General features: G+C 38.0%; 1 protein-coding gene across 10 annotated transcripts in view; it reads left to right on the forward strand.

Annotated features, from left to right (window-relative positions):
- DNM1L (dynamin 1 like) overlaps window positions 1-16,370 on the forward strand; it is a 46,950-nt gene that overhangs the window by 28,652 nt on the left and 1,928 nt on the right. For 2 of the 10 annotated variants that reach the window (XM_010974650.3, XM_010974644.3), the window contains 14 exons: window positions 963-1,125; window positions 3,069-3,189; window positions 4,808-4,939; window positions 5,839-6,045; window positions 8,100-8,220; window positions 8,456-8,611; window positions 8,848-8,937; window positions 10,320-10,412; window positions 12,709-12,765; window positions 13,455-13,532; window positions 13,849-13,881; window positions 15,439-15,615; window positions 15,773-15,882; window positions 16,042-16,201. In XM_010974650.3, coding sequence (XP_010972952.2) covers window positions 963-1,125; window positions 3,069-3,189; window positions 4,808-4,939; window positions 5,839-6,045; window positions 8,100-8,220; window positions 8,456-8,611; window positions 8,848-8,937; window positions 10,320-10,412; window positions 12,709-12,765; window positions 13,455-13,532; window positions 13,849-13,881; window positions 15,439-15,615; window positions 15,773-15,882; window positions 16,042-16,201 — 1,698 coding nt within the window. Of the gene's footprint in view, window positions 1-962; window positions 1,126-3,068; window positions 3,190-4,807; window positions 4,940-5,838; window positions 6,046-8,099; window positions 8,221-8,455; window positions 8,639-8,847; window positions 8,938-10,319; window positions 10,413-12,708; window positions 12,766-13,454; window positions 13,533-13,848; window positions 13,882-15,438; window positions 15,616-15,772; window positions 15,883-16,041; window positions 16,202-16,370 lie in introns of all 10 variants that reach the window. The other 8 variants (XM_010974651.3, XM_010974645.3, XM_010974647.3 and 5 more) reach the window with 6 other exon arrangements.

Consider the following 16,370-nt stretch of genomic DNA (forward strand, 5'->3'; position numbering starts at 1 on the left):
GAGGTCTTCCTCATAACTTGTTAACTAAGCAGCCAGAGTGATACTATTTTTTTCTTTGGCGGGGGAGGTAATTAGATTTACTTATTTACTCTTAGAGGAAGTCCTGGGGATTGAACCGAGGACCTCATGCATGCTAAGCATGCACTCTACCACTTGAGCTATATATCCTCTCCCCCTAGAATGATACTGTTAAGGTGAAAATTAGATTGTGTCCTTCCTTGGTGCAGTATCTGTACAGTGGCTTCCCATTTCACTGGAGTAAAAGCTCCATTTGTTGGATCTAATGTGTCCACTTGATCTGTCTCTGTGAGTCTTCTAGCCCCTGCTCTAGCCTCTGCCATCTTGTCCACTTTGCTGGGTGTTCTTCCTCTAGAATCTGCATGGACCTCTCCCTTGTATCTTTCAGTTTCTGGTCATTCTCTCAGGTGTCATTATCTGAGTGAGGTCTTTTCTGATTACTTGATTTAAAAGCCTAATCCAATTTAAAATAATAATTTGAAAGTATAACCTTCTCTAATTCCTTAGCCTCCTGTTCTTTATTTTTCCCATAGCCCTACTACCACCTCGATACTATATATGTGTTTATTATCTGCATCACTGAAGCTTGATGGAGGCGGGAATTTTGGTCTTTTCCTTATTCACTGGTGTGATATAATATGGCATATAGGACAGTGCCTGAAATACAGTAGCCTGCCAGTAAATACCTGCTAATTGAGTGAATGAATGAATTTGTCTCTAGGCAGTTAACATCGACGAATGTCTAACATGGTAAACTTTTGCAGGAGTTACATTTTGAGACTTTTACATATTACCAAACTCATACATACCACTGTAGTATATAATTTCCTCATTTTAATGATCTGTAAACGGGGCAGTACCTATGTTCTGTGGATTAGATGGCGGGGGGATGGGGCTGAGTTGAGTTTTATTACTGGTTCCTTGATCGTCTCTGTTTGGTTCAGGTGCCTGTAGGTGATCAACCTAAGGATATTGAGCTTCAAATCAGAGAGCTCATTCTTCGGTTCATCAGTAATCCAAATTCCATTATCCTTGCTGTCACTGCTGCTAACACAGATATGGCAACATCAGAGGCACTGAAAATTTCAAGAGAGGTGGATCCAGATGGTAAGGACAGTTGTTAATACTTAATTAAATGCTTGGTTAGCAATGGTAAATCCGCCCTCAAGAGAGGGGTTTATATTTTTAAAAAGAGTATCTCTAGCTCTTAATATACATTAAAAAAGAATAATGTTTTTCTATTTATCTTATAGTATCAAATAGAAATTCTGATGGAAAATAAAGTTTTAATGGATAAATTGCTGTACAGGTGAGGCAAAAATACTTCACATAATATCCAAATTCGTAATGATTACCTAATGATTCTAAAATAATAAGATGGCTTTGCAAAAAGATTTTTTTATTTTGTATAAGTAAGATGATTTAAGCTTTTGAATGGCTGATATCTAAGAGTAGTTGCTGTCATAGTAGGCAGTCATTGTAGACTATTATAATATAGGAGATAATTGTGGTGTCTGCATTCTGTAGGTGCAGAGAACATTTAGACAGGCTCAAGGCAGAGGGGATTCTTGGAAATACAGTTCATACTGTGCGCCGGTATATGATGCTTGACTGATGCTATAGGGTGTATCTCTAAGTATATATGAGATGCCAGATTGCTGCTAGTACATGTTTGCTCTGCTCCATACAGGAGCCAGTTTTTTTTCACGTGAGTATCGGGAGGATCTGTGGGCTCTATCATGTTTCTTTTTTCCTGCTTTGAATACAAATAAGAATTTAAAAGAAAAATTTAGTAGGACATGTTCGTGCTAAGACAATTAAAATCCCTATTGAAATGACTAAAATTAAGTCATTTCTTAAAATTTTTTTATTATTTCAAGTTTTTAAGAAACGTATTACATGAGTAATTAATATTCATTTTAGTTAAATTAAAAGATAAACTATATCAAAGGTTTATTTAAATTTTATTATTTAAAGTAAGCTGTTAAGCATTTTGTATGCATTAGTTCTATTTTAAACTGACCCTTGAGCCATAAATGTAATGATACTTTTCATCTAGGAATCTTAATTTAGTAATATAGTGTAAGGAAACAACCCAATCCAGTATTATTAATTAAAAAATTAGAATCAACTTAATATATGGCCCACAGTAGGAATGATTAAGTTAAGATAATAATAGAATATGGAGTCATTAAAAAGGATGATTTTGTAGATTTGGAACAAAATAGGAAAATGCTTATAAAATTGAAAAAAATGCCGTATGTAAAATTGGCCATTATGCAGAGCAGCTGGGACTCTCATTCGTTGCTGGCAGGAATGCCACAGCCACTTTGGGAAGCAGCCTGTCAATTTTTAAAATGTTAACTTAGCAGTCCCACTTCTAGGTATTTATCCCTTTAAATGAAAACCTACGTTCATGTGAAACCCTGTATGCAAATATCTACAGTAGCTTTATTCGTAATCTCCTAAAACTGAAAACAACATAGATGTTTCTCAAATGGGAAATAAATAACTAAACTACAGTGTAGCCATACCATGGAACATTACTCAGCAACAAAAAGGGATGAACTGTTGATTCAGGCAACAGCATGGGTTATGCCAAGTGAAAGAAGCCAGACTCAGAGGCTGCGTGTATGATTCCATTTGTGTAGCGTTCTGGAAAAGGCAAAGCAAGGAGTGACAAATGGGTGTCACTGGGTGGGACAGGGATGTTTTCAGAGGGAAGCCGAACCGTTCCCGTCTTGAGGCAGTTGTGCTGTAACTTTGCGTTTATCAAAACTCAGAACTGTGTACCAGGCATGAGTGAATTTTAAATTTTTAAAATGCTAATAGAAAAGTTAGCTGAGAGCTAATAAAAAAAATTACATGTGAAAAATCTTAAAAATTAAACACAACGATTAAAATTAGTTTTTATATAGACAGGTTAGAAAAGCATTACCAAGATGATTGCAGGCATAATGTTAGGTGGGATTATAGATGAGGCTTTTCCTTTATTAATCCTTAATAGCTTAATTGAATAAGTCATTTCTTTTCTTTTTTGCATTTACCAGGTCGCAGAACCCTAGCTGTCATCACTAAACTTGATCTCATGGATGCGGGTACCGATGCCATGGATGTGTTAATGGGAAGGGTTATACCAGTCAAACTTGGAATAATTGGAGTAGTTAACAGGTTAGCAATCAAGAATGGGATAAGAATTGCAGCTTTCTCATTTCAAAGCAAATCTGAATTTTTAAAATCAGTCTGAAATGTGATCCTGTCCCTAGTTTTCCCCCTTTTATTATAATCTTTATATTGCTAAAGAATTCATTGCTTTCCAAAGGGAGAAAAGAGATTCACTAAGGCCTCCTGTAGATATTTTTAACTAGAAAATGTTTCTAAAGTAAGCAGTGCCACAAAATGGAAGAAAATTTAATAGCTAGGCTTGAAAAATTCCTGTCTATTATGTTTTGTATGAGGAGGGCACTGGATAAGAAAAAATGTATTATTTAATTTGCACCCAGTCAAGGAAGAGTTTTTATGGTGGTAGATTTTTAATAGATCGGTTTAACCTCTAGCATTAGTGATTCTATGTAATTTCCGGGATGTGACTTGGAGAAAGTTTATTAAAGGTGTCCTAATTGTAAGCAGCTGGTATCAAAAACTGTGGAGAGGAAACTACTACTGAGTGTCTAACTATGTTTTAGACACACTACTGTGAGCAGTTTGCAAATGGTACCTCTTTGACCGTTACAGCATCCCTGTGAGGTGTGTGCATTAGTCTGTTTGATAATCAGAAAACTTAGTAAGTTTACAAAAACCTATGTTTAGGTTTTGTAAATTAAATTTATGAAAGTCACATGGCTGGTGAAAGCAGAGCCAGATTCAAACGAAGATCCCTTTTAGTCTAAAGCCTTTATAAAAATAGGAAGCACCGAAGTTACCGTGAGATCTGGGTTCCAGTCCTAGTTCACCCACAAACTAGATATAAAGTGGGTTTAAATGACACATAGCATCTTTCGGCCCCAGACCTTTTAAAATGAAAATGTGGCCAACTGATATCTTTCCAGTTACCTGCTGCCATTCACATGTCCTCCCTCGTCCCTACCCTGTTGCTGTTGTTTTTTTTAAATTCCCACTATCTCCCTTTTTAGGCAAGCAGGTGGTATAAAACTGCTTGTTGTATTTGTAGATGACTGCTCTTCACCTCTGTTGCCTGTCCATGGATAAAAGATACAGTTGATTAAGACACACATGTTTTTACACTTGTCTGTCCCTGGTTCTTAAGAGTACTGCTTTTGACTGTAGCTAATGGTGATAATGAAGCCTACGCTATTCAGGCATTGCTTATTACATGAAAGTCACACAGTTTGAATCCCGGCTGAACTACTTAATATGTGACCTTGGGTAAGTTAGTTAATCTCCCTGAGCCTTAAGTTACTTTTGTGTAAAATGGAATAATACCTATTGCATAGAATTATTGTGAGACTTAAATATAACAGTCTGTGTCAGGCATTACAGGCAATGCCTGTGCTTTCATCATTGTCATCAGTTTTAGGCCGTCACCATCACCACCACCACCACCACCACCACCACCACCATCATCACCACCACCACCACCACCACCACCACCATCATCACCACCACCACCATCACCACCATCACCACCATCATCACCACCACCACCACCACCATCACCACCATCACCACCACCATCATCACCATCACCACCATCATCACCTTCATTCAAAGTACTTGAGAGGATCACAGTTGACTTATAGTTGAACAGTTTTTTATTTTTCGACCTCAGGAGCCAGCTAGATATTAACAATAAGAAGAGTGTAACTGATTCAATCCGTGACGAGTATGCTTTCCTTCAAAAGAAATACCCATCTCTGGCTAATAGAAATGGAACAAAGTATCTTGCTAGAACTTTAAACAGGTAATATTTTTTACCTTTTGGAAAATGAGATGGTTTTGGTCTGAGACCTTTGATTATCAATTCCTCACATTTTCATAATGTTCTTACCTGTAAAATTTCACTTTTTGTTTCTTGTATAGTAGCTTTTTAATAATGCAGATGTCTATTTCTGTTGAGGTGGTTGGCATTAAATCATCTTGTAGTTCAGAAATGCTCAAGTGAATTTTAAAATGCCTTAATTGTGAAATTCTTGACAGTCATTTTGCTTTTGATAATAGAACAAGATGGCAGGTGACTTCATCTCCACTTTGGATTTCAGGGACTGAATTAAAATGCATAATTTTTGCATAATCTATTCTTAATTTAGGATGTCTTCTATTCCTATTCAGAAAAAGCATTTAAGCTGTGTACTTTCAATTCTGAATACCCAGTAATGGTAGAGGGACTGGAATACCTTTCTAGATAATGTATAAATGACTGCAGTAAAATCAGTCTTCTCTTACTTTTGGCTTAGTCCCTAAATAAATTATAGGCTGATGGACGTGGATCTTAAGGTTGATTTTCACTGTATTGAGTACTCAGTGTAAAAGGTGAGTCAGAAACCAAAACCATGTAGGTAGAGTTGAATTGAGTAGCTTACATTCTTTGAGGTAACTGCAATAATATAAAAACAGTTTTCTTTCAATTTATATTCGGTTCTCTAGCAACTGCTACAATTTGAGGGGCTGAAGGCAAATTTAAAAAGCACTGACCAGGATGGCTTCCTTTATGTCATTTTTTTCAGACTAAGCCTGCGCCTCTAGTCTAAGATTGCGTTATTTCCTCCCACACAAATCATTTGCATTTAAAAATTTTGACCTGCTTGGGTCTTCAATATACACAGCTTCACTTTACAATCCCTCCTGTCTAACGTCTGCCAGGTTGCTGATGCACCACATCAGAGACTGCTTACCAGAGCTGAAAACGAGAATAAATGTTCTCGCTGCCCAGTATCAGTCTCTCCTGAACAGCTACGGGGAGCCTGTGGATGACAAAAGTGCTACCTTACTCCAGCTCATCACCAAATTCGCCACGGAATATTGTAATACTATTGAAGGGACTGCAAAATATATTGAAACTTCAGAGCTGTAAGTAAAAAATTTCTCTATGGATTTGATTACCCGGATTGATAAATTACTTTATCTTTGGTTACAGTGACTTTAACTCTGAGATTATCTGGCTGTGATTTATTATCTGTAAAACAGGAATATCATTTTTTAGAAATGATGATGTCTGATATGCATGTAAAATGCTCTATAAACTATGTAAAGCATGGTAAAAGTTACAGGTTTTTTTTAACAAGACCTTTATTGATAAGCATTTATAAAAATTTCATTATTTACCTACTTATCTTAATGGAGGTACTGGGGATTGAACGCATTACCTCGTACATGCTAAGCATGCACTCTACCACTGAGCTATACCTCCCCTAATTTAACTTTTAAAATGTTTAATACACACAGTGTAATTGTTCATGAAAAAAAAATACAAAAATGCAGGTAAATAAAAAGAATAAAACCCAAGGACAAAATTACTCTTAAATCCATCATCCCTGGCTACTTTGGCATTCACCTAAACATTTTTCTATGCATTTGTAAAATGTATAAATGCCTGTAATAACATCTTTAAAAACTCAGATAGTGTAATGCTATTTTGGAATCCTTTCTTTAAATCAACATGTCATAAATGACTAGTAGTAATTAAATATTTGTATTCTCAGTCCTAAGATTTACATAGTATTTTGCTATTTAGATACATACTTTCATTTTCTGAAGCAGTCCCCTACTATTAATAGTTCGCTTTCACTGATACACAAATATATAAAAGTGTTGTGATGGACTGTCTTTGGAGCATGTATCCAAGTAGACCCTTAGGGCACCAAATCCGAGGGCGTGTGACCTCCTCAGAGTCTCTCACTGCTACACTCTAAGTAGATTATATTGTGTTACTACTAGCAATATACAAGAATGTACATTACTCTTAACTCTCACCTTTAAGAAAATCTTTGAACTTTGAAAACCAATTACAGACGTCTAGAAAGTTGCACATAAAAGTACAGGGAGGGCCTGTTCACCATTCACCCCCCACCTCCCCCGTGTTGACAGTGTGACATAAATATAGTAAAATAACAAAACGAGAAAACGGACATTGGTACAATCCACAGGGCTTAGTCAGATTTCACCAGTTATACACACACATACACATGAGTGTGTACAGTTCTGTGTACTTTGTGTGACCCAGGTAGCCTTCTATTTGAGCTAACGCCAAAGGATATTTAACAAAGTAATTATTGAATGGTTATTATATGTATGGTGTATTGAGGAAATAAAGATTACTACAATGAACTTTTAAAGAGTTCAGTGGGTAAGGTAGGTCAAGGTAACACATGGCTTGATTAGGTGACAAAAAGTATAATTTCTACCTAAATAATTATTAAACATAGTACATATCCAGGAAAGTACATACAACAGGGACAGTTTTATAAGTAGTTAATAAAGCAAATATCTGTGTAATTACCTAATCAAGCCTTGTTAGAATTATTGAAGAGAGACCATTCACATTTCCTTCAAGGACTGGGAGAGCCCCCCAGTTAAGAATGCATTTGGGTTGGGATCTGAATAGACTTTGGGAAGGCAGGGAGCAGAAGGGTATTTTAGGCTTTGGAGTAGGAAAGAATAATGCACGGCAAATTTGGAGAATGGCACGTACAGTAACAGGACATAACGGGGTAAGGCAGGGAAGGGGTCTCAGAACAAGACCGTGGAAAGTCTAGTATCTTCAGAATTTGAAGAATTCCTGCTATAAAAAACAGAACAGTTTTGGTCAGAGGAGCAACCCGTTTTAGAAGGATAATTCTGATCATTATGAACATTATTTGGAGTTCCTCTGTGTGTGTGTGTGTGTGTGTGTGCGCGCGCGTGCGCGCACGCACGTGCATATATGAATGGCTTTCGTGAAATGGCTCCTTTCCCCATTAAAAAAAAAATTAGAAACTGGTTCATAATGGAGTTGAGGATACATGGAGATGGTCTAAATACAACTGTTTATCTGAGACAAGCCTAAAGCTTACAGAAAGCCTTCTAACTTATAGCTTCTCTCCCTTTTAGTAATACTAGAAATCATACAGTTCATTGCCTTTCAGATGCGGCGGTGCTAGAATATGTTATATTTTCCATGAGACTTTTGGGCGAACCTTAGAGTCTGTTGATCCACTAGGTGGCCTTAACACTATTGACATTTTGACTGCCATTAGAAATGCAACTGTGAGTATGCTTAACTTTCAGAATTTTATTGAAAGGAGGTTAAAGTTTTATTATTTTTTAACCCATGTAATTATATCTTTTTTTAAATCAAATTGTATGATTACTTTGCTCTCACTCTTGAAATTAGGAAGTCCTTTTCATTAAAAAATTAAAAATGTGATTTACTTTTAACATTAGAGAAGAGCCAAAATTATATGTAGTTATAATAAGAGCTCAAAAAATTATTATTTTTTAGGGTCCTCGTCCTGCTTTGTTTGTGCCTGAAGTTTCGTTTGAGTTACTGGTCAAACGGCAAATCAAACGTCTGGAAGAGCCGAGCCTCCGCTGTGTGGAACTGGTTCATGAGGAAATGCAAAGGATCATTCAGCACTGTAGCAACTACAGCACACAAGTAATTGAGAAATGTACCAGGTTTCAGGTTAAGTAGTAACAGACATGGCGGAGTGGTTGCGTGGGGCAGGCGGGAATACAGCAGATGGGCTACAAGTTAAAATCTGCAGCTCCCTTACCTGCAAGCGATTTGAAATAGTGTCCTTAACTGTACCTTCCAAATCTAATTCAGCATGTCAGTGATTATTTAATTTCCTGTAAAGAAAGTAGACTGTTTCTTTCTTCCATCACATACAGGAGTTGTTGCGTTTCCCTAAACTGCACGATGCCATAGTTGAAGTAGTGACTTGTCTTCTTCGTAAACGGTTGCCTGTTACAAACGAAATGGTGAGCTACTCCTTCACAAGTCATCGTTGTAGTCACTGTTAGTAACAGTCATTTTGTACAGCATTATGATTACTTTAGAGCTTAGGCATAATGTTTTCCACTATATTGGGAAGAAAAAGAAGTGAGTTTCAGTCTTATTTCAAAGAAAACTTCAGTAATTCTGGTATAAAATGCATTTTTCTTCATATTTTAATTTTTGTTAGCCTGCAGCCACAGACTTTCCTGAGAGTGGAATTACTGTTGAGAACTGTGAATAGCTTAGCTTTATTACGTAGCAGCACTGATCGCATGGAAAGTTAGGTTTATCTTCAGCCCCAGTGAACTGAGCCATTATATGCAAGCTTTTTTTTTTTTTTTTAAACTCTGATGTACATCAGGGTAATTTGGCCATTTGTACAGTGTCCTTGTTTGATGACCTAATACTATAATATCATGGCTGTGTCCTTAAAAAGAAAAATCCTGACATTGGCAGAAATATTTAAAATTGCCCTTAAGCCTCTAATTGTTGGCTGGTTTATTTATGTTTTCCCTTCCTGGTCCATGTGCGCTTGGCTCCGGGGCTCAGGATGGTGAGTTTACTTAGAGCGCAAGACCAGGCTTGGAAGCACAGAATGTCAGTGTCTTTGCTTGGTTATTTCCCCAGCAAGCATAACCCCCCGGCTCAAATGAGGAAGGACGGGTAGCCTGAGTGCAGGCCCTGCCTGCTGACACCACAGAATCGTTGGGATTTCATTTAAATAAATCATTCTCACTGGTTCTTGCCCTTTGAGTGCTGCTCTGATGCCTGATTTGTCAGGACAGTGCCAATGAAGGAGTTAATCTCTCTACGATGCTGGAGAAATGAGTGTCAGCGTTCCTTTCCGATTCCTGTCCCAGCAAGGCCTTTGAACCACACATGTTTGCACTAGGTGCCTCATAATCAAGGCTGATCAGTGATTATCTCAGGTCTTTAAACGTATCCTTTACTTTAACTTACTTGTATCTGATCATGCAATGTTTTCTTGTTGTTGAACCTGAACTTTTGACATGGAATAGTGGAAGATCTAAGGTTTTAAAAGCAAAATTGCATAAAGCCCTGGAACTTAGATACGCATCAGATAGATAGCTTTTTTCCCTAACAAAATACTTCTAACTACTTTAATGTCACCATCCCTCCCCCTTAGAAGTGTAATCTTAGATGCTGAGATAGAAATAATTCAAAACATAGAGCAAGTTATTATTCACTATCAGACCTGTCAGTTGGAGTAGAATTATCAAGTTCTCATTTAGGCATCAGTGTCCTGTACTGTGTTTTAGAATTATGTGTTTAATAAGTTTATGTTTCCTGAAATAAAACTAGGTTGGCATATTTTTGTATATAGCCTAATTTTACTTTTTTCTAGGTCCATAACTTAGTGGCAATTGAACTGGCTTACATCAACACAAAACATCCAGACTTTGCTGATGCTTGTGGGTTAATGAACAATAATATAGAGGTAAAACAATTTGAATTTGTCTCTTTTGAGAGAAAATCTGTTGTAACTCAGTTATATCAGACTCATTGAGCAAGGGATAACTGTAAGATAGATATGCAACCACATTGTTGTCTGCTATATGCCGGGAAGTATGCTGAGGGCATTACATTGTCCTCTTAAATTTAATTCTCAAAACCCCTGGAGGCATTGTTTTCATCTTCTGCTGTGACACTGTAACTCACAGAGGCTCCGGGACTCATTGACTCATTGTTGAAGGTCTGCCTGGTTCCATTTAAGTGACTGTTGCAGTTTATTCAGACTGAAGTGTGTTAAACAAAGTGTGTTTAAAACTGTTTTCATTTGGTTCTGAAAGCTGTTTGGAAACATTCCAAGAATTACCTAAATTATAGTGCATTTGGGAAAACGGTACTATCATCACTACTACTGTGGTGGCTGCATTTCATGGATCTTTTTTTTCCCACTTGAGGTTAATGTTGCAGGTTGCTTAAGATCTCAGATGGAGCCAAGGCTGGTGGATAGAGCAGTTTATCCAGATGCAATTTTTTTTCTCTGCCTTATTCATCCAAGAACAGTAAATTTTTTCTGCTGCTCCTTGGTCCAGTGAGATCCCAGAGCCCCTTTCTAGATCAGATTTTCCTCTTATGCACGTGGGCGGACAGGCAGTTGTAAGCACGGGGTTTGGGGACTGGAAGGGACTCTGAGTTATCGCCTTCAGCCCTTGGGTTAGGCAGATGAGGACCCTGAGGACAGACAGCAGCTGTCACTTCAGCGCTATTTGCTGGGCACTCTTAGAGGGAAAAAGCGCCTTCTCTTTAACAGGTACAGGGAACTACTTTTTAGCTACATAGTCGAGGAGACACCTGTTGTCAGAAAAAATTCCAAAATGCATATGAGTAAGGCACTTAAAAAAATACTCAATGAACTAGATAACAGTTACGTTAAAAAAAAATACCACGTAGACCCTGTCTTAGGGTAAAGACTTAGTTCTTGTAACACTGAAACCAACTTCGTGGAAAATGTGTGTCTGGAACAGTTTTTGTAATACTGACAAGGTCATTTATAATATAATTTCAGATAAATACAAATGAGTATGTCTCTGGCTTTAATAACTCTGTATCAAGAAACTCTATGTGGATATTCTCACTTAATCTCTCCAGCAGCCCCACGAGGGTAGGTGATATAAACAGGCCAGGAAGCTGGGGCTTAGCTAGTGACCTGGCGAGCTAAGGTCCTAACTGGTTGGTAACAGACTGGGTGAGTTTCTGGTCTCTAGGTTCCTTTACTTTGTGTCCCTCTTCAAAATGTACAGTTAATGCTGACTTTTTATTCTGAAGATTGTTAAAATCCATAGATTTTTTATCATCTATATTTTCTATCACTGCATAAATGAAAAGTGGGTCAGATTTCTGTCAGAAAAGATGTCCTACCCCAAAGCATCGTGAAGCTTTGTTAATTAGCCCTTTTTGCAAATTTGAATGTTCATTAAATGCTTTCTACTCAGGAGCATTTTGACTGTTTGACCTAAATGCTCTTCTGCTGTCTGGTGCTGCCTGTGAGAGAGCCACTAACAACACCTGCATCCTTTTGCATTTTCATAGTCTTGCACCTGCTTGACGTGTAGTAGGTGCTCAGTACCTACTGATTTGAATTTACAGTTCCTCTAGCTCTGTACCAGGGTTAGTTTGATAATAGCAAATTAGGAGGGAGGGCAGCTGACTAGTCTGTTAAAGGAGCCAGGTGACAGAAACGACCATCAGATTCCCACACAGTTATTCCTGGAGATCGTTCAGGATAAAGAAACCAACATTCTTACCGCGGTTTCTTACAGGTATGAGGTTTTTGTGTGGGACTTGTGTGAATTTAACACAGATGTGTGCAGGTTAGAGTGATTTTTAAGGGTTTTGCTTCAGTTTTCTGTGATCTGTGCACTTCGAATTCTACACGGTACGTTGAAGGCTTGGGTGCACATTTATGTGGGGACAGTGATTCTTAATGGGAAAGGCAGAGGTGATGCTGGTCCACTGCCCCTCATTTGAGAATCCCTGGTACAGGGGAGCCACTGTTACTGACACTGTATTGTATCCCTCAGGTGTGTTGGGGCAGAAAAAAAGATTGAGAAGCATTGGGTTAAATGAGTTCTTGTTTGTTTTAAAATATAATTATGGCATGAGTCCCAACAGTGAGAGGATACACTGTAAGTTATTCCGTACTTTTTAATTAAGCTGAACATTTTTTTTAGTAGGCTTCTATCTGTGCTCTGATAATCACCTTTTCTCTGCTTGGTTGTGTTTTTTAGGAACAAAGGAGAAACAGGCTAGCAAGAGAATTGCCTTCAGCTGTATCACGAGACAAGGTAAAAAATGGTGTTCTTATAGCATGTTCCCAACGTGCAAAGATGAACTGGTAAGGCTCGGAGGGGCGCTCAGCTCTAGTTTTGTCTTGTTCTCCTTTTACTATTCCACTGGCACTATTTCATTGTTCAAGTAAAGGTATGCGAATTTTAAAATAAGATTAGAGCACTTTAAAGATAAAATATTTTTGAATATATTGGAATAAGTGCTTAAAGGTGGATTTTAAAGTATCAAGGCTTTTTAAAAAAAATTCAGTGACTTTATCAGCTTTGTAAAATGAGTTGAAATGAGTAATGACTTTATTCTAACAAGAGGGCTTTTTGGAGTGGGAAGGTGACAATACCTGTAATGCCTGTAATGGTCGCATATATTAAAATTTTTGTGTGTATTAAAATCTGTTACCTTGGGTTGATTCTTTCCCAGAAGAGATCTTATCAAATTCCAAAGATCAAAATGAAGTTTTTGGATTTGGATTTTTCTGAGGAATTTATCTGAGGAAAGCCTTAAATAAAGGTGACAACAGTACAGGAAATAAGGCAGAATAAACATTAATTTATACCCCCCGAGTACTTTTGGTTTTCATGTTACTTTACTATTTTCTACCGAGGGGAAAACTCACGTTTATAGAATGTTTCTGAATGCATTTTTGGCATCCTTGATTTCTTTTTTTCCCTGCATTTTTTGCCTTTAGTCTTCTAAAGTTCCAAGTGCTTTGGCACCTGCCTCCCAGGAGCCCTCCCCTGCTGCTTCTGCTGAGGCTGATGGCAAGGTCTGTTCTGATTCTTAATCTAAGCCTGCATGCCTAGTCTGGTGCAACACAATCGTCTGGAAACAATACACTGAGTAGCAGAATAGTAATATGGGATATTGTGCTAAGGTCAGATTTTAGTCTCATAGAAATTTTAAATCATTTAATAGTGTATATACGTCATAGAATAAGTGTTGACATGCTTTTGCTTGCAATATAGAAGATGCACACAGAAAAGGAATTTAAAGAGGAAATCATCCTCTACTTTTTGAATTTCAAGCCATTGGTATTTAAATTTTGCTTGTTAAACTGCATGTTTTAACATATCTTTTAACAGTTAATTCAGGACAGCAGAAGAGAAACTAAAAATGTGAGTCTCATTTCAGAATGAAAATGTTGGTACTTTTGATTCTCACTGAAACACTGTCTTCAAAACCACTGACAAACTCGTTTGTACGGTGGCATCTACCTCCTGTGTCTGTTATGGTTTTAATGTTTCTCTTATCTAACTAACCCTTCTGAGATGGCTTTTGTTCTTGTTTTAACACTGTTCTAAATAATAATAACAGGCTTTCTCACTGTTTTCTGTTACTTCCAAGAATAGTTTTGAATTTAGTATTTTGGTAGGAAAAGAAGATTCCAGAGGTGGAAGTTGTACTTTGGGACATTTCCTCTTTAAAGGTTCTGAGATCGCCCAGCACTAATGGATAATCCTCTCGTGCTTCTTTCTTGTGCTTCTGTTCAGCTCGCACTCGTCACCCGAAATACGTAGCTTAACACATGCCTCAAACGCTTCAGCAAATTTAGAACGGGGACTGTGAGAGTTTGAGACTGTTCTCAGACAGTTCTTAATAACCTTTTTAGGGGGAAAAAATTAAATAATCTCTGAATTATTCACTCATCCTTATTTCTAGTTTTTCTGCCGTTTAGCTCCTTTCCCTATAGTCCAGATTTAAAGTGCCGAGTCCCAAATGAAACTTTCTTGCAGCCTACTGTGCTTAGAGCCTAAGAGAACCATCTGAATCACTGCTTAAGTTTTATTTCACTCATGGCATCACCCTGAATTTGCTCACTTTCCTTAAGATTTCATTTCAGGCATTTAAAAATTCAATTATTCATTTTAAAATTAATGTATAAATATACTGCTTGTATGCTGATATACCTCATCGTAAGTACATTTTAGAGACAAATTTCGGCCCGTGTTTTGATTCAGAATGGTACCCCAAAACATTTTCTAACAACTGCGTAACATTCTTTAATTAAATTTAGACAAGCACTTCCAGCAGATCCTTTCTCAAGGGTCCGGACGCTGAGGGAACTGGTGCTGTGTGTCACACTGCATTTTAGGGGCTTAAAGTCCCTGCCAGCCTGAGAGTCACGAGTGTTCTTGTTTCTTCTGTTAAAGGGTCCCTACATTTATCCTGTGGTGCTGACTACTAGGAACATAAACTGACTTGAGAAATGTATAAGCTCTTAGGTTTGGAGACACGAGCTCACAGAACGTTTGCAGAGATGACAGTTCACAGAGTTCACAGTTACTTGGAGGAAATAAGCTGACGTTTTCCCTCGTGCTTGTGATGAGCAGTCAGCCTTGTGTCAAAGGGCAGCTTATACTCCCCCACAACCTCGGGTGTTGGAGGGGTTTGAGAGGAAATGTTTTGAGAAGTTGGCAGATAATAAAAAAGGGAATTTAAGTAACACTGGCTGAGGCTTGCAAACAATTCACAGTTGTTACTCAGACGCTCAGGAGCCCAGTTACACATGCCACCCACCATCCTTTCTGCCCCTGATGTCTCTCTGAGTAGACCAAACTCCAGGTGGGTATGGGTGTCTGTTCTCCTTGACTGCTGCCAAAGAAAATGAATTGTGTTTAGCTAACGTCAGCTTTGATATGTTCGGTATAGATTCTGGAACATGTTTTTTTCAGGCTGTATCTGGAGGTGGTGGGGTTGGAGATGGTGTTCAAGAACCAGCCACAGGCAACTGGAGAGGGATGCTGAAGACTTCAAAGGCTGAAGAGTTACTAGCTGAGGAAAAATCGAAACCAATCCCAATTATGCCGGCCAGCCCGCAGAAAGGCCACGCCGTGAACTTGCTGGATGTGGTAAGCTGCAGGGTGTGGTTGAGGATGGATAACCAGATTCTTAGGAGAACACTTCAAAAGACAGAAGGAGCTGAAGTCTCAAAAACTTACTGAATGTTAAATGTTTTTCATTTCAAAATGGCACAAAAGTTTTTTTTCTCCCCTTCACACCATTTAGCCAGTTCCTGTTGCAAGAAAACTGTCTGCCCGTGAACAGCGAGACTGTGAGGTTATTGAACGACTCATCAAATCCTATTTTCTTATTGTCAGAAAGAATATTCAAGACAGGTTAGTGCTGTGTCATGTAAATCACACACACACACAGAGATAGAACACTGATGCATGATCTCAGCCTCTGTTTCGACAATATAAGTATTTAAAAATTTTTTTTTACATTTAGGTTTTTATTCTAAATCCAATGGATTATCTGACTGTTTGGTTTTGCAGTGTGCCAAAGGCAGTGATGCATTTTTTGGTTAATCATGTGAAAGACACTCTTCAGAGTGAGTTAGTCGGACAGCTGTATAAATCATCTTTGTTGGATGATCTTCTGACGGAGTCTGAGGACATGGCACAGCGCAGGAAAGAAGCAGCTGATATGCTAAAGGTATTACCGTGAAGTTTTTTTTGGCTTTTCACACTTGGGTTGTAAGTATAAACATACGTTGTTTAAAACGCATTCTCATCCTTAGAGGAACTGTGAAGTCTCTGTATTTGCATGCCATCCAGTCTTTTTTTTTTCTGTTGGCACTTGGTTAGATTCCAGTTTCAGAGAG

This window comes from Camelus dromedarius, chromosome 25 (genome assembly GCF_036321535.1).
Source record: "Camelus dromedarius isolate mCamDro1 chromosome 25, mCamDro1.pat, whole genome shotgun sequence".
Classification (NCBI taxonomy): domain Eukaryota; kingdom Metazoa; phylum Chordata; class Mammalia; order Artiodactyla; family Camelidae; genus Camelus; species Camelus dromedarius.